The sequence below is a fragment of the Spea bombifrons genome, chromosome 5 (genome assembly GCF_027358695.1).
Source record: "Spea bombifrons isolate aSpeBom1 chromosome 5, aSpeBom1.2.pri, whole genome shotgun sequence".
NCBI lineage: Eukaryota > Metazoa > Chordata > Amphibia > Anura > Pelobatidae > Spea > Spea bombifrons.
The window spans coordinates 38,720,683-38,740,895 of record NC_071091.1 but is presented as its reverse complement, the minus strand read 5'-3'; the positions used below and the strand labels follow the sequence as shown (position 1 = coordinate 38,740,895).

Genomic DNA, 20,213 nt, shown 5'->3' with positions numbered 1-20,213 from the left:
AATAGCTTTCTGAGAGCAGCCGCCACCCACACTGGCACAAATAAAAGTGGAGGGAATGCTGACACAGATGTTACACCCCGCCCTTCAGTACAACTCTGTGGAATTAGTGCCAACGCATCAGCCACGTAGGATGCGCACTGATCCCTTTAACATTGGAGGACCGGCCTGTAACTAATATATCCCAATACAAAGCCAGCCATTGCCAGATCCACCTCTTATTATTAGAAACAATTACAAAATATTACTACTTTTCAAAGTAAAATTGGCATTTTCTCCTCAGTGAAGGGGCCGTCCTCCCCCTTCCTCTCCTCCATCTGGTCCTTGTCTCCTCCTCTATATGTGGGATTTTTGAGGCCTTTATTGTATATATCCACTTCCATGGTTCAAGCTTGTCCCACGTTTGTACAACTAAACTTCTCGTAGCGCAACACTAAAAACCACCGCCACTTATACATTAACGACCTGCAGTCGTTTTTCAAGTCGTTATTTAACTGTGGATACTTTAAGTCTCGTTAAACGGTCCGCATCCTTCTCATTCCTGCCCGTGCATGTTTTAAGCAAGTTTGCAAACTTCCCCTAAAGGCAGCTATCCCTTTCCTGGACAGAGTGCCCGTTTTCGGCCATCTGTGGTGCGGACTTCTCAATGCCCGGGGCGCTTATCCGAGTGTACAGAACGAAGAGCTCATTCCAGCGCCAAACACTTAAGCAAACTTCTCAAGCGCTGGGAAGCTGGACTGGTACCTCCCACTTTCTCTCTCTACACACTCCCATCACCGTGAGACCACGGAGTCCCCTCTTTCTGCTGCCCCTCTGCACCCCGCCGTATGCCACCTGGCTTAGTTATGCATAGAAGAAGTATCGCGACTACCACCGCTCCCCGAACTATGATGCCCGTTAGCCGCTGGCCGGTGTTGGCCCTGCAGGCCGTCTTTTTGGTCAGCTTCGTGACTTGCAACGACGCCCCTCCGGTACCAGGAGACCTGCATATAGACAGTAGATCGGTGCCCGAGAGTTGCCCTCGAACTGTCAAGGAGGGAGACTTCGTGAGATATCACTATGTTGGAACATTCCCCGATGGCACCAAATTCGATTCAAGGTAAAATATTTATTGTTTTAGATAGCGCCATCATGTTCCATAGCGCTGTACAATGGGTATAGCTCCTCAACTGGTATCTATGTGTCTAATTTTGGCAACTAAAGAAGCTGCTAGCTGTAGTTAAGTTACTGGCTGCTGCTGCAGATCATCTTGGCATAACAAACTTCTAGGATAGACTTGATCAAACATTGATTAACAGCCCTGCTTCCCATTGTACAGCAGCTCATAAATTTCATTTGGAGAAGGTCTTCTACGGTAGTATTTATAATGGCATTTGGAGGGATCATAAAAAAGTGTGGAGGTCACAAAGTTGATCAGATAAGCCCCTTTACACAGATCAATGAAATTATGCCACATGCAGAAACTCGGTAGTCTAAATAACTAAACTTAACAGTCCTACATACCAAAAGAAAAAAAAACATACAACTACTAACATGTAGCCACAAGGTGAAATGGGGCAAGGTGATCATTGATTTTACTCATTCATTTTGATTGTAGAACTTAAATATCTTCTTCCATTGTAATTTTCCTCTCTGATATTCTGATTAATGTGTTTTGGTGCACCCCAATGGGAATAAATATAATTTCCATTATCAGATCACCGACTACTTTTGCTACAGGAAATATTAATTTAAATGGTGTTTCGGTATAGTTTTTGTACCAGTGTTTTTATACACAATCTATTTATATATTTAAGAAGCGCAGTGGTAAGCGCAGGTTGGTAAACTCTAAAAAGTTTGAATGCACAAAGCAATGTATTAATATACAATTGGGTTATGTTTATTATTACCTAAAAAATATTAACACATATAGAAAACATACATCTGTTTTAGATCTGCATGTTGTATTCATATTAATCACCACCATAAAGAAATAGAACTGTTAGATTTATTCACCCCTTTTCCCCGTTATATAAGTCTGATTATTACTCCAGACTTGGAGCAGCGTGTGCTGGTCTCTAGGGGCAAGCTGAAACATGATGCCTCGTGAATTGTCCACGTCCCCACATTTGGCTGCAAAGTGCTGTTGATTGTGAGGCTGCTTAACACTGAATGAACGAACACAGGTTTTCATACAGACATATATATATATATAAGTGGGGGCTCAGGAGGACAACCTATACAGCACAAGCCTGCAAGTTGCCACCACCACGGAGGATGGCAGTGTATAGCTGGAGCTGACAGTCTTATTATTTCATGTTATGTAGAACAAACGGATATACAGTACATGTTTATAGGTTTATGATGTTAGCTCTGTTTTCATTATATAAATATATATATAAATATATATGTAATAAAAATTAGAAAACTTACAAAGTAGCCAAATGCTTTTCAGTGCTTACCTGAAAGAAAAAAAAGGAATCGACCAAGAACAAAGGCAAAACATTAATGGCAATCTCTGGTCTGTTGCGCTAGTAAGCCTTAGCAGTTTCATCACATTCAGCTCCACAATTATGTCTGGGAAAGGTTTAGGTGGAATAGTAACCAGCACAAATTCATTGCAGCTTAAGTAGAGCACTGAAACACCAGTTTTCCTGATCTTCACGTAAAGTGATGTGGAGCTTGGACTAGTTGGGTCAATACTGGACAGGCTGCTTGTTTTCAGCTAAAAAGAAGGGTATCATTGGGACTTAAAACCATTCAACGATGTTAGCACCTTAGCCTGGTCGGGTTCCATACCAAAGAGTGCCATTAATTCCAGTGCTGATACTACCAGCCTGGAGAAGTGTCCCGGGAGTGGACATCCAGTGCTTGTGGATAAGCGCATGCAATACTAGAGTCTGGACAGTTAACCAAAAGCTGGTTCTGTCCATGGTCATTGGCATTACTGTTCTATCAAATCTTCTGGAAGTATGCAAAGAACATTTGTGAAACATGCAACTTTGGCTCATTATTGGCCAAGAGATGATGGTGTCTCCCTTAGACTATAAAGTCACTGGTGTACCTTAAAATCTTAATAATAGAATTTTCTCTGTTAAGGCACATTGTTGGGTTACATAGTTAACACTATATTATGTTTTTCTAGAACTTTACTTCCAAATGAAATCTTCCATGATGTACTGATGTATTCAAACAAGGCCTGCATTATACTTCTCTGGTTCCTTTAACATTTAATAAGAAACATCTGCATTGTTGAAGTTTAATGTTTCTCAAACAAAAAGCCGCTTGAGTAAGCAGTTTGAAAGAGACATCGACTTCAAGAATGTTAGTGTGATGTCTCATATTCAAGTAATTTTACTTCAGTTCTTTGATAATTATATAATACAAATTGAGAGTCCCTAACCCACTTTCCAATGGTTAACTTAACGTGTTGTCCGTCACACACAATCATTTTACAACATTGCTATCTAGGTCTAGGATATAATAATTACTTCTAAGCACGATATGTTTTGCCAACTTCACACATTTAGGTGGAAAATATAATCTTGTGCTGGCAGATTATATTCCGACTAATTAAAACTCTACTTTCTTCAGTTACGACAAAGGCACCACATACAATGTGTTTGTGGGGAAAGGACAACTTATTGCAGGAATGGACAAAGCCCTGATTGGAATGTGTGTAAATGAGAGACGATTTGTAAAAATTCCACCCAATCTTGCCTACGGGACGGAGGGAGTGTGTAAGTTACCAAGTATCATTCTCAAACTATCCTCTGTTTTCCATCTAATAAACACCATACACATAGTTTTTTTTTTATTTTTTATTTTTTTTTTACATATCTTGATTATCAAAAGGAAGGGAAATGCATTGTTCTTTCTATTTTGATCTGTTTGTCTAGTTTTAGCAACTTTAGAACATCACTTGTTGTACATATTGCACACCCACAGGATATATTAATTGATCTTTTGAATTTTTATTTTTTTTATAGAGCTCCCTTGTTCAGGGGGCTTTGCAAAGATGTGTGATTCAACATTAAAGTCAATTGTGGGAACATGAAACAGCAATCAGGTGTTATAAAACTAGATTATTATTATTCTTTTTAAGAGGCCATATATTATCATCAGATATCTATATTTATCAACAAAATTACAGTAGTAATTTACAAGTTAATTTTTGAGTATTTATACTCACTGACTAAAACAGACATTAATTAGAAATTTTGGATCAGTAGAATAATCCAGCATGTGGCATGAATTTTGAATGTAATCTTTAATTTGCAGTACATAATCATGTTTTTCTTTTTTTTTCCCCCATTGGGCTTGTTTTTACAGCCGGTGTAATTCCCCCAAATTCTGTGCTGCACTTTGATGTTCTTTTGCTGGATATCTGGAACCCAGAGGACACGGTTAAAGCAGAGTCATATTACAAACCAGAAACATGCTCTCGAACAGTCCAGGTTTCTGATTTCATTCGCTATCATTACAACGGAACTTTGTTGGATGGGACGCTTTTTGATTCCAGGTATTTCTGCAAAGATGCATTCATTATGCCAATTGTGTGCATGTTTTATAGCAGTGCCTGCTTTATGAAATGTTAGCGATTTGTGCTGTTGCAAGGTCTTAGAGGGATATTTTCTCATAGATTTTTAACACCAGGCCAGCGGTGTTCAAGTCCAGTCCCCAAGTTGCTAAGGATAATCCATATTCTTACTATAATACATACTTTTGCGTTTTGCAAAATCAACAGTTTTTTTTTTCCAATGCATTACACTAACTGCCCTTCTCATACTTACCTGCATGAGCAGGGCTGTTTGTATCCTACGCTATTAAAATCTAACAAGATGTATGTAGATAGTGATGTTCTATGCTTCAAGCCCATATTGAGATAATTGTATTTTTCTTTCTTGCTGTGCAGCTAGTAGAGAAAATCTGAAGCTACTGCTGGAGTCTGGCACTTGGGCACTAGTGTGAACTAAAAACTAATACTATCATACCGAGTAATGAACAACAAATTATGTGCTTTTCGTTGTTAACAATACCCATATTCACTTATTCAGAAAAAAATTGTTTTTGTCCTCCAAGGAAATATTTACCTTGACATTTTGTTACTTGCTCTCTTAAAGTCACAATCGGATGCGTACTTATGACACCTATGTGGGAATTGGTTGGCTAATCCCAGGAATGGATACTGGTCTCCTAGGAATGTGTGTGGGGGAAAAACGGATCATCACAATCCCACCATTCCTGGCTTATGGAGAAGACGGTGATGGTAATAATGTCCTGTTCATTTAAATACCGTATATTACTGCAATCTTACACATTCCTGAAACTGTAATCGTGTATCTGAATCATAGCAATATGCCTAGATTGTCCCAGACATTCCAGCTTCCTTGTGCTTTTGCATGAAAACACTGGTTAGCCGGGGTCTCAGTTTTTTGCAAGGACATATACACTGAGATGTCTTGTATTACGGTGTTGTTTTACATTACAAAACAATGTGGATCTGTTTCTCTGGATAACTCTAAATTCACAAACAGAGAAACAGAATTTTATATATGCCTCTTGAAGTCCTAAGCCTAACCGTGCATTGTTGCTAAACATTTATAGCTTGTAAGAATATTGTGCTGCGTAAACATCGAATATGATGAAAGTCCTTGTGAATTCTCACATTGCAACTAGCACATTGTTCAGTATGTACTAATGTGTATTTTTTATTTATTCTGCATTATAACAAAGCAAAAGCACAATTGATGCAATTCTATGAGTACAGTTGTCATTACAAACTAATTATGAACAGTAGGAATGAATACATTTGGAAATGAGACCACAAAGAACTCCTACTAAACGTTTACCCAACACTGTCTCTAACCATATTTACATGTGTGTACTCTTTTAGGTAAAGAAATACCTTCTCAGGCTTCTTTAGTCTTTGATGTAATTTTGCTGGATCTGCACAACCCGAAAGACAGGATCACTGTAGAGAGCCAGTATGTTCCAGAAAATTGTGAGAGAAGAACTCAAGTTGGGGACTATATCAGATACCACTACAACGGGACACTGTTAGATGGCACATTCTTTGACTCAAGGTTTGTACTACTATAAGAAACAGTGATTTCTGCCTCCAGCCTTTATTGGACTTTGTAAACTACATTCTTGCATATAAATAACACCAACAGATCAAATGGCATTAAATAATTCACAAATTAATTTATACTGAAATATATAAATATTTAACATATATTATTTTAAACAATACTTTAGATTCACATAGTTTTATGTATCATTTCAAAACCTCCTGTTATTTAAAGGGAGACTCCAGCCATCATATACACTTTTATGCATAAGACAGGGGCGTGATCACTTTATGTCTTCATGTGGTCTGTTTTGCTAATACATTGGGAATTCTGCAGTCCACCCGAGTGCATTTTGCCCTTTTTTCACATCCCAACTAAATCCCTTGCAGCAGATGCATTCAGACGAGTGCATTTCCCTCTCCAGGGCTGGCTCTTCTGAACACTTTGTGCAGGGGTCTGGTTAGACCCCAGTGTTCATGTGTAAAGTATTCCAATTGATTTCAATGGAAGCACATCCTGCCACTGGATGGTTGCTTAAGCTGTCAATCAGTTTCAGGCGCCTACTTTCATCGATTTCATTGGTAGTATTTTAGTATTAGTAGTATTTTACTGCCATTTTACTTCATTATTAAAATCGGGGTTTGGGCCCTGTGAAGGAAAATCTTAATGCTTCAGCATACCAAGACATTTGGGGCCATGATATGCTTCCAAATTTGTGGGAAGACCCTTTCCTATTCCAGCATGACTGTGTCCCACTGCACAAAGCATAGTCTATAAAGCCATGCCTGGCTAAGTTTGTCGTGGAAGAACTTGACTGGCCCATATATATATATTTAGAATGCTATGTCATTAAACCCTTCAGGACCGGGATTTTGATACTAAGGTGGCGCTAAAAGACCAGAGCCGTTTTTGTGTTTTTGCTATGTCTTTCTTCAACTGTAATTTCTCTCTTATCAATTAGTGCACCCACACAAATCATATATTGTTTTTTTCAGCACAAGTAGGACTTTCATTTGAAACCATATTAAGCTGGGTAGTACATTGTTTTGTTTGAAATAAACGTGAAAAGGTGGGGAAAAAATTTAAAATATTTATTTTTTAGTTTTGTATACATACAAATTGTACACACATTGAACCAGTGGGAAAAAAATATCCAAAATATATTCATTAACTTGTCCTGATTTGGAAACCGCCCAATAAAGCCAGGTTTTTAATCTATTTTGACCAGTATAGGGCAAATATTGCAGGGCATGCATCACGTTTTTAAAATGTATTTTTTTTTCAAATTTGGCATGGTAGGCTAATAACTGCAATAGTTGTCACAGATACTGATTATCCCCCAAAAATTATATGTTTATGAACAGTAGATAAGTCAAGGTGTACAACCTTGTAATTTTGACACTTTTCAAACAGGGATTTTATGACCAATTACTGCCAAATTCTGAGGTATTTTTATATATTTGTGGTTTTTTTTGCATATATTGCAATGTTGCTTTAAATTTCATACTATATTTTGTATAGAATATGCGCAACTGCAGAACAACAAGGCCTCACATGCATGGTTCATGCATTTTTTGAGGAAACTATGAGAGCAAAACTGGTACATGCGCATTTTAGTTTTCAAATTTGGAATTTTCAGAAATTGATTTACTGGACCCATATCCCATTTGGGACATTTTGGAAGCCCCCCAATTTAAATTACCCCATAAAAGTATATGTTTATGAACAGTAGACAAGTCAAGGTGCTCAACTAGGGTAATTTTGACAGTTTTCAGGCTTGTTAGTGACAAGTTTAGGCCACTGACATTGACCAGTGAGACTGATCAATAATCAGTGACTGAAAATGTCACCGACAAGTGATCAGGTAATAATTATGTATTTTTTTTTATTAATATTTGTTTTTCCCACAATTACCCTAGATGACCCCTCTCTCTTTCTAAGGGTCATCCAGGGGCTGCCATAATGATCAGATCACTCCTATTGGCCAGGAGTGATCTGATCATCATCAGGCGACTTACTAAACTCACAGCATTTGACATTTTTTTTTTATTATTATTATTATTTTTTAACTCGTTCAGTGCTGATGCTCCATTGGAGCACAGCATTGACTGATATTTAGTGTGGGGACAAATGTTAACCCCTGCAATGCCGCGATTGTGTCATACACATTGCGGCATTGAAGGATTTAACGCTGCACTGTCGCTCTCATGGAGTGATCAGGCAGCAGGGGAGGGTTGGGGCCCTCCCCCCCTGTCTCTGAAGCTGCCTCTGGCAGCTGGGACGCAATTGCTGGTCTATAAACCAGCGATTGCAGGGAGTCTCTTTGATCACTCCTGTAGGCTTCCATGCCTACAGGAGTCATCAAAGGGCTTGTGGGGACTCTTTTTTGCTGTTGCTGGTCTGCCTGGGCCTCCAGGCAGACCACCAGCAGCAAAGCCCCATACAAAATGGGAATTAACCCCTAAAATGCCACGAATGCGACATTGAAGGGGTTAACGCTGAGGAGCCATCAGGCAGCAGGGGGATGTTGTGTCAGGTCCCCACACTTGTGTTGGGACCCAATCAACACTCAACTCCCTTTCCTGAAGCTGCCTGTGGCAGCCGAAAACGCGATTGCTGGTTTTCCCGCAATCACATTTTCAGCCTACAGAATCACTCTGTGGGGGCTGTTTTTGGGGATGACGTACCTGGTACGTCCCGGTCTGGTGGTGACATGTGACCAGGAAGTGCCAGGTACGTCCCGGTCCGGAACGGGTTAAAGTCGCTGTTGGTGCAATGGACAGGTGACCCAATACTTTTGTCCATATAGTGTGTATTTATGTGTATATCTATCTATCTATCTATCTATCCATATGTGTGTGTGTGTGTGCGCTTGAATACTTTACAATGACATAACCCCCCCCCCCCAATTGCAAGACTTAACACTAATCAGACATCGTTCTAATTGTAGCTATTCTCGAAACCACACCTATGACACCTACATCGGAAAGGGTTATGTGATTGCTGGGATGGATGAAGGTTTACTTGGTGTGTGCACAGGAGAAAAGAGGAGGGTGATCATTCCTCCACATCTTGCATATGGTGAAGAAGGCAGAGGTAGGTAGAGACTGAAGCATTCTCTTCTTGTGACCACAATGGTGTTTGTAGCTCGGAGCAAATTGGTTAGTATTCAGTGTCGATGGACACAAAAGCAGGTAGTGATTGTTATAGTTGCCATAGGAAGTGAAGAAAAAGTTTCTTAAAAGCTTCTGCGTTGCTTTTATGTGATTAAACCTTCAGAGGAAAGAACAAAATACTGATGTTTATTTACTCATCTTTCTAGAGAATAAAGTTTTGCTTATTGGAAGAGCACAGTTTGTAGGACTGACATTTAGGATTTGTCATGTAAGTAATTTATATTTATGCCTGACTTCACAGGGAAAATTCCAGGATCTGCGGTGTTGGTATTTGACATCCATGTCATGGATTTCCATAATCCAGAGGACTCCATCAGCATTACTTCTCAGTTCAAACCAAGCAACTGCACTGTACTAAGCAAGAAGGGAGACTATCTAAAGTATCACTATAACGCTACCCTAATGGATGGCACTGTGCTGGATTCAACGTAAGTACCACCCCACCATCAAGCCACCTTCTAGCTTTCAATGTAATTGAATGTGTCCATGCTGGGTTGTAAAAAGCCCTTTCATTTCTTACCTAGTGTAAGTAAAGTAAAGGTCTGGGTTGCCATGTGCCTCTTACAGAGAAGTACACAGGACTACCAGTTTGTATGCTGTATAAGCACTATATATAGTAGTCTAGCAAAGTGATAGTAAACAAGGTAAATTGACATTTTATTAAATGTACAGGTAGGGCCATATTTCTTTTAAGACATGTGCTTTGTCTCACCGATCACTGTTTCTCTGGCAAATAAACAGTGTGTCATTTTGAAAAAGGCTTACTTGTGTGGCTGGTGGTTATGTCCTGACTGCTGTTTGAGGATGCATGCGCATGTACAGGTGTCCCACCTGTTCATGCCAATGGAAGCTAATGTGTTACCAAAGTGAAAAGGTGGGGGTTATATTCCCTTCAGAGTATTATTCACTGCAGAGGCTAAGGGATGCTTTAGTAATAACACACATAGAGCTTTCATATACAAGTTACAAATAACATTTTAAGCAGTAATAAGCACACATTTCAGACTTTGACTAACAGGAACTCTGTAATGTGAGGTAGTGCTGGAGTTTTTCTGCAATTTTTATCCCTTTTATGTCTTTGTAATAGTACATATTAATTAATAGATATGGTATAAATAGTTTTGCCTATATACATTAACCCAATTCTTTTCAACTTACTTGTGTGTTTGTGGATTCTATCCCTGTATCAAAGAGATGCCACATGTATGGACAGCCTGCAGGATTACCCAGGTCCTTGTCTTTGCAGTGTCCTGTGTGTCTGATTAAATATGCCACCCTCACAGACTGGGGAACTTAGTTGCTCTAACACTCTCTCCCACTCCTTCTCTTTTCCCCTTTACCATGATCCACTATCCCCAACACCATACGCTGAAACACACATCATACATTAACACACATACTATAGATACAGTAACTCACACCCAGGCTAATGGCATTTCTCCCTCTCTCAGCTCTCAAAGCTTCCCCCATACCTTCTGAAGAATTCCTCCATGCACTTGAATGCAAAAACTGTGTACGATGGCTGTAGTGTGACTTTTTTCATTCCACACATGCATAACTTTCATGTTTCTAAAGTTGCCCTTGTGTACCTTTATATAAGAAATTGTTCTTATGTCAAGGTAACAAGGGCAACTTTAGAAAAACGATATTGCATGAAACCATAAAATGTACCGTATTTGCTCGATTATAAGAGGAGGTTTTTTTCAGAGCAAATGCTCTGAAAAATACCCCTCGTCTTCTAATCGGGGTCGTCTTCTAATCAGACCTCAAATAGAGGTCTGATTAGGAGACTAAGATCCAGATCCCCCGCACCGCTGCAGGGGACCTGGATCCTCCTTGCCCCCACCCCCCATCATACACACACTTACCGGTGCTTCCTGCTGTGTTGCCGGGGCAGCGGGTTGACGTCTACGCGATCCACGTAGACAACGTCCGCTGCAGCCGGAAGGAGGTGTGGCTAGCAGCGGGGGTTGTCTGCGTCCGTCGCGTAGACCTTCCCCGACTGTCAGAGATCAGAGCTCCCCGCACCGGTGCCGGGAACTCTGATCTCTGACAGCCGGGGAAAGTATACGCGACGGACGCATACAAACCCCCGCTGCCAACTCCACTTCCTTCCGGCTGCAGCGGAAGGCGACGTCAACCCGCTGCCCCGGCTGGAAGCACCGGTAAGAGACGACTGAGAGGGGTGAGAGAGAGAGTGTGTGTGTGTGTGTGTTAGTTAAATGGGGGTATAGGGTGTGTGTGTGTTAAATGGGGGCATAGGGCATTTCTGGAGTGGCGTAAAGGGGGCATTTAATAGAGCACTCTGCCTCCTGAAATGCCTTATACCTCCCTATATGGCACTCTGCCCCATAATATGCCTTTTAACCCCCTAAATGCCAGAGTGGCATATAGGGGTATAAGGCATTTCTGGAGGCAGAGTGCTCTATACAATGCCTTTTAACTCCCTTAATGCCACTCTGCCTCCTGAAATGCCTTATACATCCCTATATGCCACTCTGCCCCATAAAATGCATTTTAACCCCCTAAATGCCAGAATGGGATATAGGGGTATAAGGCATTTCTGGAGGCAGAGTGGCACATAGGGGGTCAAAAGGCATACCATGGGGCACAGTGGCATATAGAGGGTTAAAAGGCATATCATGGGCCACAGTGCCATATTAGAGTGGCAAGCCTGGGGGCAGATGTGCGTAACTGGGGGACAGGTTGGAAAATACAAGAAATAAAAACAAAAAAAATATTTTTCTCAATCATAGCTTTTATTAAAAAAAATAGTTTACATGAATTAACATTTACTGGTAAAACTTTTTTCCTTTGGGGTCGTCTTATATTCAGGCTTTTTCTTTTTTTCCTAAGTTAGTATTCAGATTTTGGGGGGTCGTCTTATAATCGAGCAAATACGGTAGGTTTGATAGAACATTACATTACCCTTATTTACATAGCACCAGCAGATTCCTTAGCGCTGTTACAACAGTCAGTAGAATATCTTATAATCACAAACAATAACAAACTGATACAAAATGAGAAAAAGGCCCTGCTCTTGCGAGTTTACAATCTAGTCGGTGGTTGAGGGGGAAATGAAACAGTAGGAGAGGACTGCTTGGATGGGGATGAGTTGACTGGGTCCGGGTGATCTGTAGAGGTAGCGGTAAGAGGCAATGATGGTAGCAGAGAGACACAGGTTGTTAGAAGAACGAAGAGGTTGGTTATGGATGTATTTGCATAGGAGGGTAGAGATATAAGCGGTGCAGAGTTGGCACTGTAGGTCAAGCTCAGAAGTTTGAATTTTATTCTGGAGTGTATCGGGCAGCCAGTGGAGCGTTTGGCACAATGGAGGAGCTCATGAGGAATGTGACAGAGAAAGATTAATCTAGCTACAGTGTTGAGGATGGATTGGGGTACTGAAAGGTGGGAGAAGGGAATGCCAGTTAGTAGGGAGTTGCAATAATCCAGACAGGATATCACAAGGGAGTGGATTAATATTTTGGTCGTTTCTTGTGTGAGCAATGGCCAAATTTGGTGAGGGACTGGGGATGAGGGATAAAGGAGAGAGCAGAGTCAAGTGTGATACCAAGGAAGCAAACTTAATCAGTTGGTAGGATGGTGGAGTTGTTAACAGTGATAGAGATGTCAGGGGTTGTGGATGGAGGGGATGGTGTTATAACCATAAGCTCAGTATTTGCAATGTTGAGGTTCAGGTAATGCAATGCCATTCATGATGCAATACAGTAGGTGAGGCAGGTTAGAAGAGAGGGTAAACGAGGGTGTCTGTTAGAAACCAAAGGAAGATATACCGTATTTGCTCAATTATAAGACGACCCTGATTATAAGACGACCCCCCAAAATCTGAATATTAACTTAGGAAAAAAAGAAAAAGCCTGAATATAAGACGACCCCAAAGGAAAAAAGTTTTACCAGTAAATGTTAATTCATGTAAACTATTTTTTTTAATAAAAGCTATGATTGAGAAAAATATTTTTTTTGTTTTTATTTCTTGTATTTTCTAACCTGTCCCCCAGTTACGCACATCTGCCCCCAGGCTTGCCACTCTAATATGGCACTGTGGCCCATGATATGCCTTTTAACCCTCTATATGCCACTGTGCCCCATGGTATGCCTTTTGACCCCCTATGTGCCACTCTGCCTCCAGAAATGCCTTATACCCCTATATCCCATTCTGGCATTTAGGGGGTTAAAAGGCATATTATGGGGCAGAGTGGCATATAGGGAGGTATAAGGCATTTCAGGAGGCAGAGTGGCATTAAGGGAGTTAAAAGGCATTGTATAGAGCACTCTGCCTCCAGAAATGCCTTATACCCCTATATGCCACTCTGGCATTTAGGGGGTTAAAAGGCATATTATGGGGCAGAGTGGCATATAGGGAGGTATAAGGCATTTCAGGAGGCAGAGTGCTCTATTAAATGCCCCCTTTACGCCACTCCAGAAATGCCCTATGCCCCCATTTAACACACACACACACCCTATACCCCCATTTAACTAACACACACGCACACACACACTCTCTCTCTCTCCCCCCTCTCTCACCCCCCTCCCCTCTCTTACCGGCGCTTCCAGCCGGGGCATTGGGTTGACGTCGCCTTCCGCTGCAGCCGGAAGGAGGTGGAGTTGGCAGCGGGGGTTTGAATGCGTCCATCGCGTATACTTTCCCCGGCTGTCAGAGATCAGAGTTCCCGGCACCGGTGCGGGGAACTCTGATCTCTGACAGTCGGGGAAGGTCTACGCGACGGACGCAGACAACCCCCGCTGCTAGCCACACCTCCTTCCGGCTGCAGCGGACGTTGTCTACGCGGATCGCGTAGACGTCAACCCGCTGCCCCGGCAATACAGCAGGAAGCACCGGTAAGTGTGTGTATGAAGGGGGGGGGGTGAGACAGGAGGATCCAGGTCCCCTGCAGCGGTGTGGGGGATCTGGATCTTAGTCTCCTAATCAGACCTCTATTTGAGGTCTGATTAGAAGACGACCCCGATTAGAAGACGAGGGGTATTTTTCAGAGCATTTGCTCTGAAAAAAACCTCGTCTTATAATCGAGTAAATACGGTATGTTGTCCAAGTAAAGAGGTATAGATAGAAAGACATACTATAAGATTATTATAAATACATAATAAGCACCCTGTAGTAAAAATATGCTGGATATTGGGGCATATGCAGAACCTAAAATCATATACTCTCATCAGGAGGGAAAGCCTTACAAACAGACCCCCTGTACTCAACCCAGCAAAAACAGAACCCCTTCCAAGGCCAGGGCATATAGTCTTTAGGGAGGAGACTGGCCCTTAGTCTTCCACATGTGCCAAGGTAATGGAGGCTTCCCTTACAATTATTAAGATATATAGCCAGATATTGCACATAATTGACTAGTGTAAACTTAATTATCACGCAGATGCAATTATATTTGCTCCAAGGAAAACTGTATATAATGTGTCCAGAGATATGAGAAAGTCAGATGATTCCAAATGTTGTAGTCATTAATATGTTTTCATGAACGGAACACATAATTTCGAGTAGAATCTGCATCTTTGTCAGTATTTTTTACTGGCCAACTGAATAAACAATTAAACTGCTGTGTAATTAAACTGTGATTTGCTTTCATGGTGGAAGGAGAGTATTATTAGATGCAAATATTTGTCACATTTAATCTGTTGCTTTGAACACAGTTATCACACCTGTGTACATAGCTCACCTCCAGTAATTACAAAACACCAAAGCAATGCTGGTGTGAATGATGACACGTATGTGCAAAGAATGGCTGCTTTTGTTTTGTTTCCGGACTCAGATCTGTCTTGTAAAATCTACATGTAATGTTGATCTTTGCTGTTGAAACATGTACTTTTATAACATGCCTTTGGTTCCCCTTCTTTGGTTCCATGTATTTGTTTTTTTAATTACATAATGCCTACAGAGTCTTTAGTAGTGCACACAATCTAGATATATAATGTAGACCCTGAATGTTATCTGGGTTTTAAAGGGTAACCCATCCCATTAATGTCTGAGACTGCATGGTATATTTTTGTCTAGGTAATATTTATTGGCACATATCATCCATAAATATATGTTGAAATATTTTTCCCCCAAAGTACCCTTAGATCTATTAACTAAGATTTGTGTATGGGCATTTATAATTATTGCACTTTGAATGCCAGACATTGATGCATTATCTATTTATTTTTTCTACTTCCTTAGGCATCATTATGGCAAAACATATAACATAGTGTTAGGATCTGGACAGGTGGTGCTTGGTATGGACATGAGTCTACAGAATATGTGCGTTGGGGAGAAACGTATAGTTGTTATCCCTCCACACTTAGGTTATGGAGAAGCTGGAGTTGGTGAGTGGAGACAAGTTTAATATAACATAAATCTTTATCTAATCTATTGCATATCTTACTGCTTTAAAATGCCTATATATATATATATATATATATATATATATCGTATTTATCGGTGTATAACACGCACCCCCATTTTAACAAGGAAATTTGAGTAAGAAAAAATAAATTTAAACTTGGAAGCTATGAACTTAATGTTGGAATAAAGTTTATAACATTATAACATTTATTATAATGTAATAAAAGAAATAAAGAATAAAGAAAAAGCACAAAAAAACTTCATGAGAATCACTGCTATCTGGGAAACCACACACACTCAGACACACACACAGTAAGACACTCAGACACACACACACTGAGACACACACACACTAAGCCACACACACACACGAAGACACACATGCAGCCAGACACACACTTAGACACACACACACACAAACACACTCAGAGACACACACACACACTCAGACACACAAACACACTCAGACACACACACACACTCAGAGACACACAAACACACTCAGACACACACACACTCAGACACACACACACATTAAATTTATATATTACTCCCTACCGTTTGGGAGATCTGGTATGGGTCCTCTTTATCTTCCAGCATTTTACTTTTTGTGCTGATGCCGGGGCCGGAGTGACGTCATCACCCGGCTCCCGGCATCAGAGAGGGCGCACGAAAGAGCTGTGCAGGGGAAGATTATGCAGCTCTAGGATTTATCGGCATATAACACGCAGGTAGGGTTTCAACTTCATATTTTAGTTAAAAAAAGTGCGTGTTATACGCCGATAAATACGGTATATATATATATATATATATATATATATATATACATACATATACACACACACAGCTAGACAGACAATCACGAAGTAGCCCTGGCACTCAAGTAAATAAAACTGGAAGGGAAAAGAGGAAATTAAACCGTACAGTTGTATTAACTATATGATGTACAGATAACAAAAAATAACAAATTTTTAACATTTTTCAAGACAGTTAACCTTTACTGATCTTCCTGTGACTTCTCTAATTTATGTGTATTTTGCAATTGAAGTCTGCCACCTAGTGGCATTGATCAACTTTAGCTATTTCTAAGTGATTTTAATGATTAGTAATGTATTACCTGTAATCAGCTAGTGGATCAACAGTGCATTGGGTATAGCCGAAAACATCATGGATTGCTTTATAGAAGATGACAGTTGTTGCCTGAACAGTAACATATCTAACAAAGGCAATGCTGACATCTTACTTCAGTAGTCAAAATTGAAATATACTTTCTTCTTAGTTATATCATCAAAATTCTATGTTTAGATTAACTTTCTGTAAACAGTGTTAATTGCAATGCTGTTTCTTTGTAGAGGGTGAAGTCCCTGGAAGCGCGGTGTTGGTTTTTGATATTGAGCTATTAGAATTAATACCTGGCCTACCAGATGGATATATGTTTATATGGAATGGAGAAGTGTCTTCGAACCTATTTGAAGAGATAGACAAAGATAACGATAAGGAGATTATATTGGAAGAGGTGGGTATTTTTCTTTCTCTTCATCATCCATTTTAAGACAGATCCGTCATGTAATCTTTTCAACTATTACCACCTGATACCTTTGTGACACACCACATTAGGAATGAGTATAATGTTAATGCTACTCTTCTACTCAAACAAAGAAGACTGTTTACTAGAATTTAGTCGCTTTCAGAAATTTGCCGTCCTTTTTTCAGCAAGCGGTTATGTTTAAAAGATCATTATATAAATCAGCTTATAGTTGACATGTCCCCACAAGAATACCATCCTTTTCTTTTACCTTTATTTACACTATTTGGCCAGAAGTATGTTCACGTGCCAATTAAGGTGTTTCAGCCACACCAATTGCTATCAGGTATATAAAATCAAGCACATAGGCTGCCATGTTCATAAACATTGGTAGTTGAATTGGTTATACTGAAGACGTCATTGACTATAAACATGTCATGGGATTCCACCTTTCACATGTCTTTTTGTTAAATTTCTGCCATGCTAGATCTGTCCCGGTCCACCACAAGTACTATTATTGGGGAAACGTCTAGGTGTAACTGCAGCTCACACATGAAGCAAAGCAGGGCTGCTGAGTAAAGATGCATGTCCTCTGTAGCATATGTAGCAAAAATAGTCTGTCCTCTGTAGCATCACTCACTGCAGAGTTCCACACTGCCTCTAGAAGCAACATCAGCATAATCAATGTGCGTCTGGAGCTTCATGAAATGGGTTCTATAGCCGAGCAGCTGCAGACTAGCCAAAGATCACTATGTGCAATGCCAGATCGATTGGAGGACAGCACACTGCAAATGGACTCATCACAATTCACTGGAAGTTTGATGGACATGCCTGGGTTTGGTGGATGCCAGGAAAACACATGCTTAATACACACGCTTAATATAAAGTTTGGTGGAGGAGGGATAATGGTCTCTGGCTTTTTTTTATGCAGGGTTTGGGCTAGGTCCCTTACTTACAGTGAAGGCTACAGTATACAGACATTTTAGACAATTGTATACTTCAAACTTTGTGATGCCTTTTTGGGGAAGGCTCTGTCCTGTTCCGGCATGCCCCTGTAAACAAAGCATGTTTTCTAAAAACATGGTTTAACAAGTTTAGCGTGGAGGAACTTGCGTGACCTGCACAGAGCCCTGACCTCAACCCCATCGAACACATTTGGGATGAATTGGAACACAGATAGTGAGCCACAAAAATGTGGGGAACCCCATATTATTGCTTGTGGTTTTGAAACTGGATGTCCAACAAGCTCATGTAGGTCTGATGGGAAGATGTCCACATGGCTTTTGGTCATTTAGTATATTTCTGTTTTTGTTTAATTGTTACTTACACCATGTGCAAGTGCAAATTGTGAAGTAGGTTTGATGCCTATTTTTTTTAGTTCAGTAAAGTGATAGCTATCTCAAACTATTAACCCGTTGTCAAGAGCCAACATGAATTTCTATTAGCACAAATTCTGTGACAAGTCAAATAACGGAGGTTGCCTGATACTAATATTTGCCTTGTTTCTGCAGTTTTCTGAGTATATTAATGCCCAAGTTGAAGCTGGGAAGGGAAAACTAGCTCCAGGTTTTGATGCTGCCAGGATTATTGAAAACATGTTCAAAAATCAGGATCGAAATGAAGATGGGAAGATCACAGAACAAGAATTTAAACTAAAAGACCAAGAGGACAAAGAGGCCCATGATGAACTGTAATATGGATCAGAGTATTTTAAATGTGTGTCTTTATGCACTGTATAAGCATTAACATGACAGTCTGAAACATTTTAGACACATGTAGATGTGGTAAGTGGCAACAGTGAGCGTTGGCTTGTTTATTGACAGAATATAAGTAACTTAAAAACCTTGGTATACTTCAATGTGAATGTAAAAAGATTGTGTTTATTGAGGAAAATATTAAAAGCTGTTGCGCCTATTAAGTGGCTTTTGCTGCTTAATATTTAAAAAAACAAACAAAAAAAAACAGAAGCCAGTATTATCAATTGCAACTTTACAAGACATGTCTACATACATTCTCTTAATAAACAAGCAATGTGAAAAGTATCTTTTTACATTTTATATAAACCCTACATTTGCGTGTATGTGTTTGATTATTGGGGGGGGGGTTCGCAAGAATGGTTGGAAATGAGAACAGTTGTTCTATTCGAAATATTCACAACCAGTATTAGGTCAGTTTAATTAATGCTCATAGCCCCTGCAGTGAAGCATCTGCAACCATGTAGAATATACAATGCTTTTGTGGAAGACTGTTTGAAAAAGTGTGTCTTTTTTTATTTCTTAAACAGAATTAAAAATTTTTGATCCTGAACAATAGATTTATTTGTACACTCTGTGGCAATTAAGGGATCTATGTTCTTTTGAGTGTTAAAAAAAAAAGACAGAAACCAGGGTTATGGCTATTAATCCAAGATCCACTAGGGGGCGCTCGTGTATACCATTCAGTGTAAATGGAGAAATGAAGACAAAAAAAGAGAAAAAGAACCAATAGTGTAGTATTAATCCAAATCAGTTTATCACTGTTCAAGTATATTTGCTACTTGTTAATGTACTAAAAATCCCACAGTCATTATTTGATTACCAGTTGCACTTATATACATATCAAGATATATTTTGTTGATATTTGTGTAATGGTGCTAATGATATTACAAATCATCTTTCATGGTGTATAGACAGTTTGGTTTCTTTGCCAAGTGCATGCGTGTTTATTTGGGAACTGTAGTTTAGCTATTTAAGGAGTAGTTCCCATGAAGTAATACAGATGACATATATTTAACATTGAATTTAGCAATTCACGGTATAATATATATACAGATATGTAAGCGCATATGCATTCATTTATAGACAACGCATTTTACGCATTATATGGTTATTTTACAAATTGCAAATTTACTGAAAACAAGGCCAGACCCCCTCCCCGCAAATCAAACAAAAACTAAGCAAAAATCTCAGAATTTTCATCCGAAATTTGTGGGTCCACATTAACTAACACTCTCATATTCTCATTCACTATGTGCTTCTCACACTCTCTGAATGTTTCCCTACCTTCTCTCCCGACCACTTCTGCATCTTCTATCTTTTTCCTTCTCTATTCTTTTT

General features: G+C 39.8%; 1 protein-coding gene across 1 annotated transcript; it reads left to right on the top strand.

Annotated features, from left to right (window-relative positions):
- The first annotated feature begins 732 nt into the window (after positions 1-732).
- FKBP9 (FKBP prolyl isomerase 9) lies at positions 733-19,428 on the top strand. Its single transcript, XM_053467634.1, has 10 exons — positions 733-1,096; positions 3,571-3,716; positions 4,309-4,498; positions 5,100-5,245; positions 5,873-6,062; positions 9,001-9,146; positions 9,468-9,654; positions 15,429-15,574; positions 16,946-17,109; positions 18,630-19,428. The coding sequence occupies exons 1-10, from the start codon at positions 825-827 to the stop codon at positions 18,810-18,812; spliced, it is 1,770 nt and encodes a 589-aa protein (XP_053323609.1). The 5' UTR covers positions 733-824; the 3' UTR covers positions 18,813-19,428.
- The last annotated feature ends 785 nt before the right edge of the window (positions 19,429-20,213 follow it).

Bases quoted from the DNA above. Each gene is read 5' to 3' on its own strand.
- FKBP9 (XM_053467634.1), top strand. From the start codon at position 825: ATGCCACCTGGCTTAGTTATGCATAGAAGAAGTATCGCGACTACCACC. The intron at 9,655-15,428 runs GTAAGTACCACC...CTACTTCCTTAG, and splicing joins GGCACTGTGCTGGATTCAAC to GCATCATTATGGCAAAACAT. The intron at 17,110-18,629 runs GTGGGTATTTTT...TTGTTTCTGCAG, and splicing joins AGGAGATTATATTGGAAGAG to TTTTCTGAGTATATTAATGC.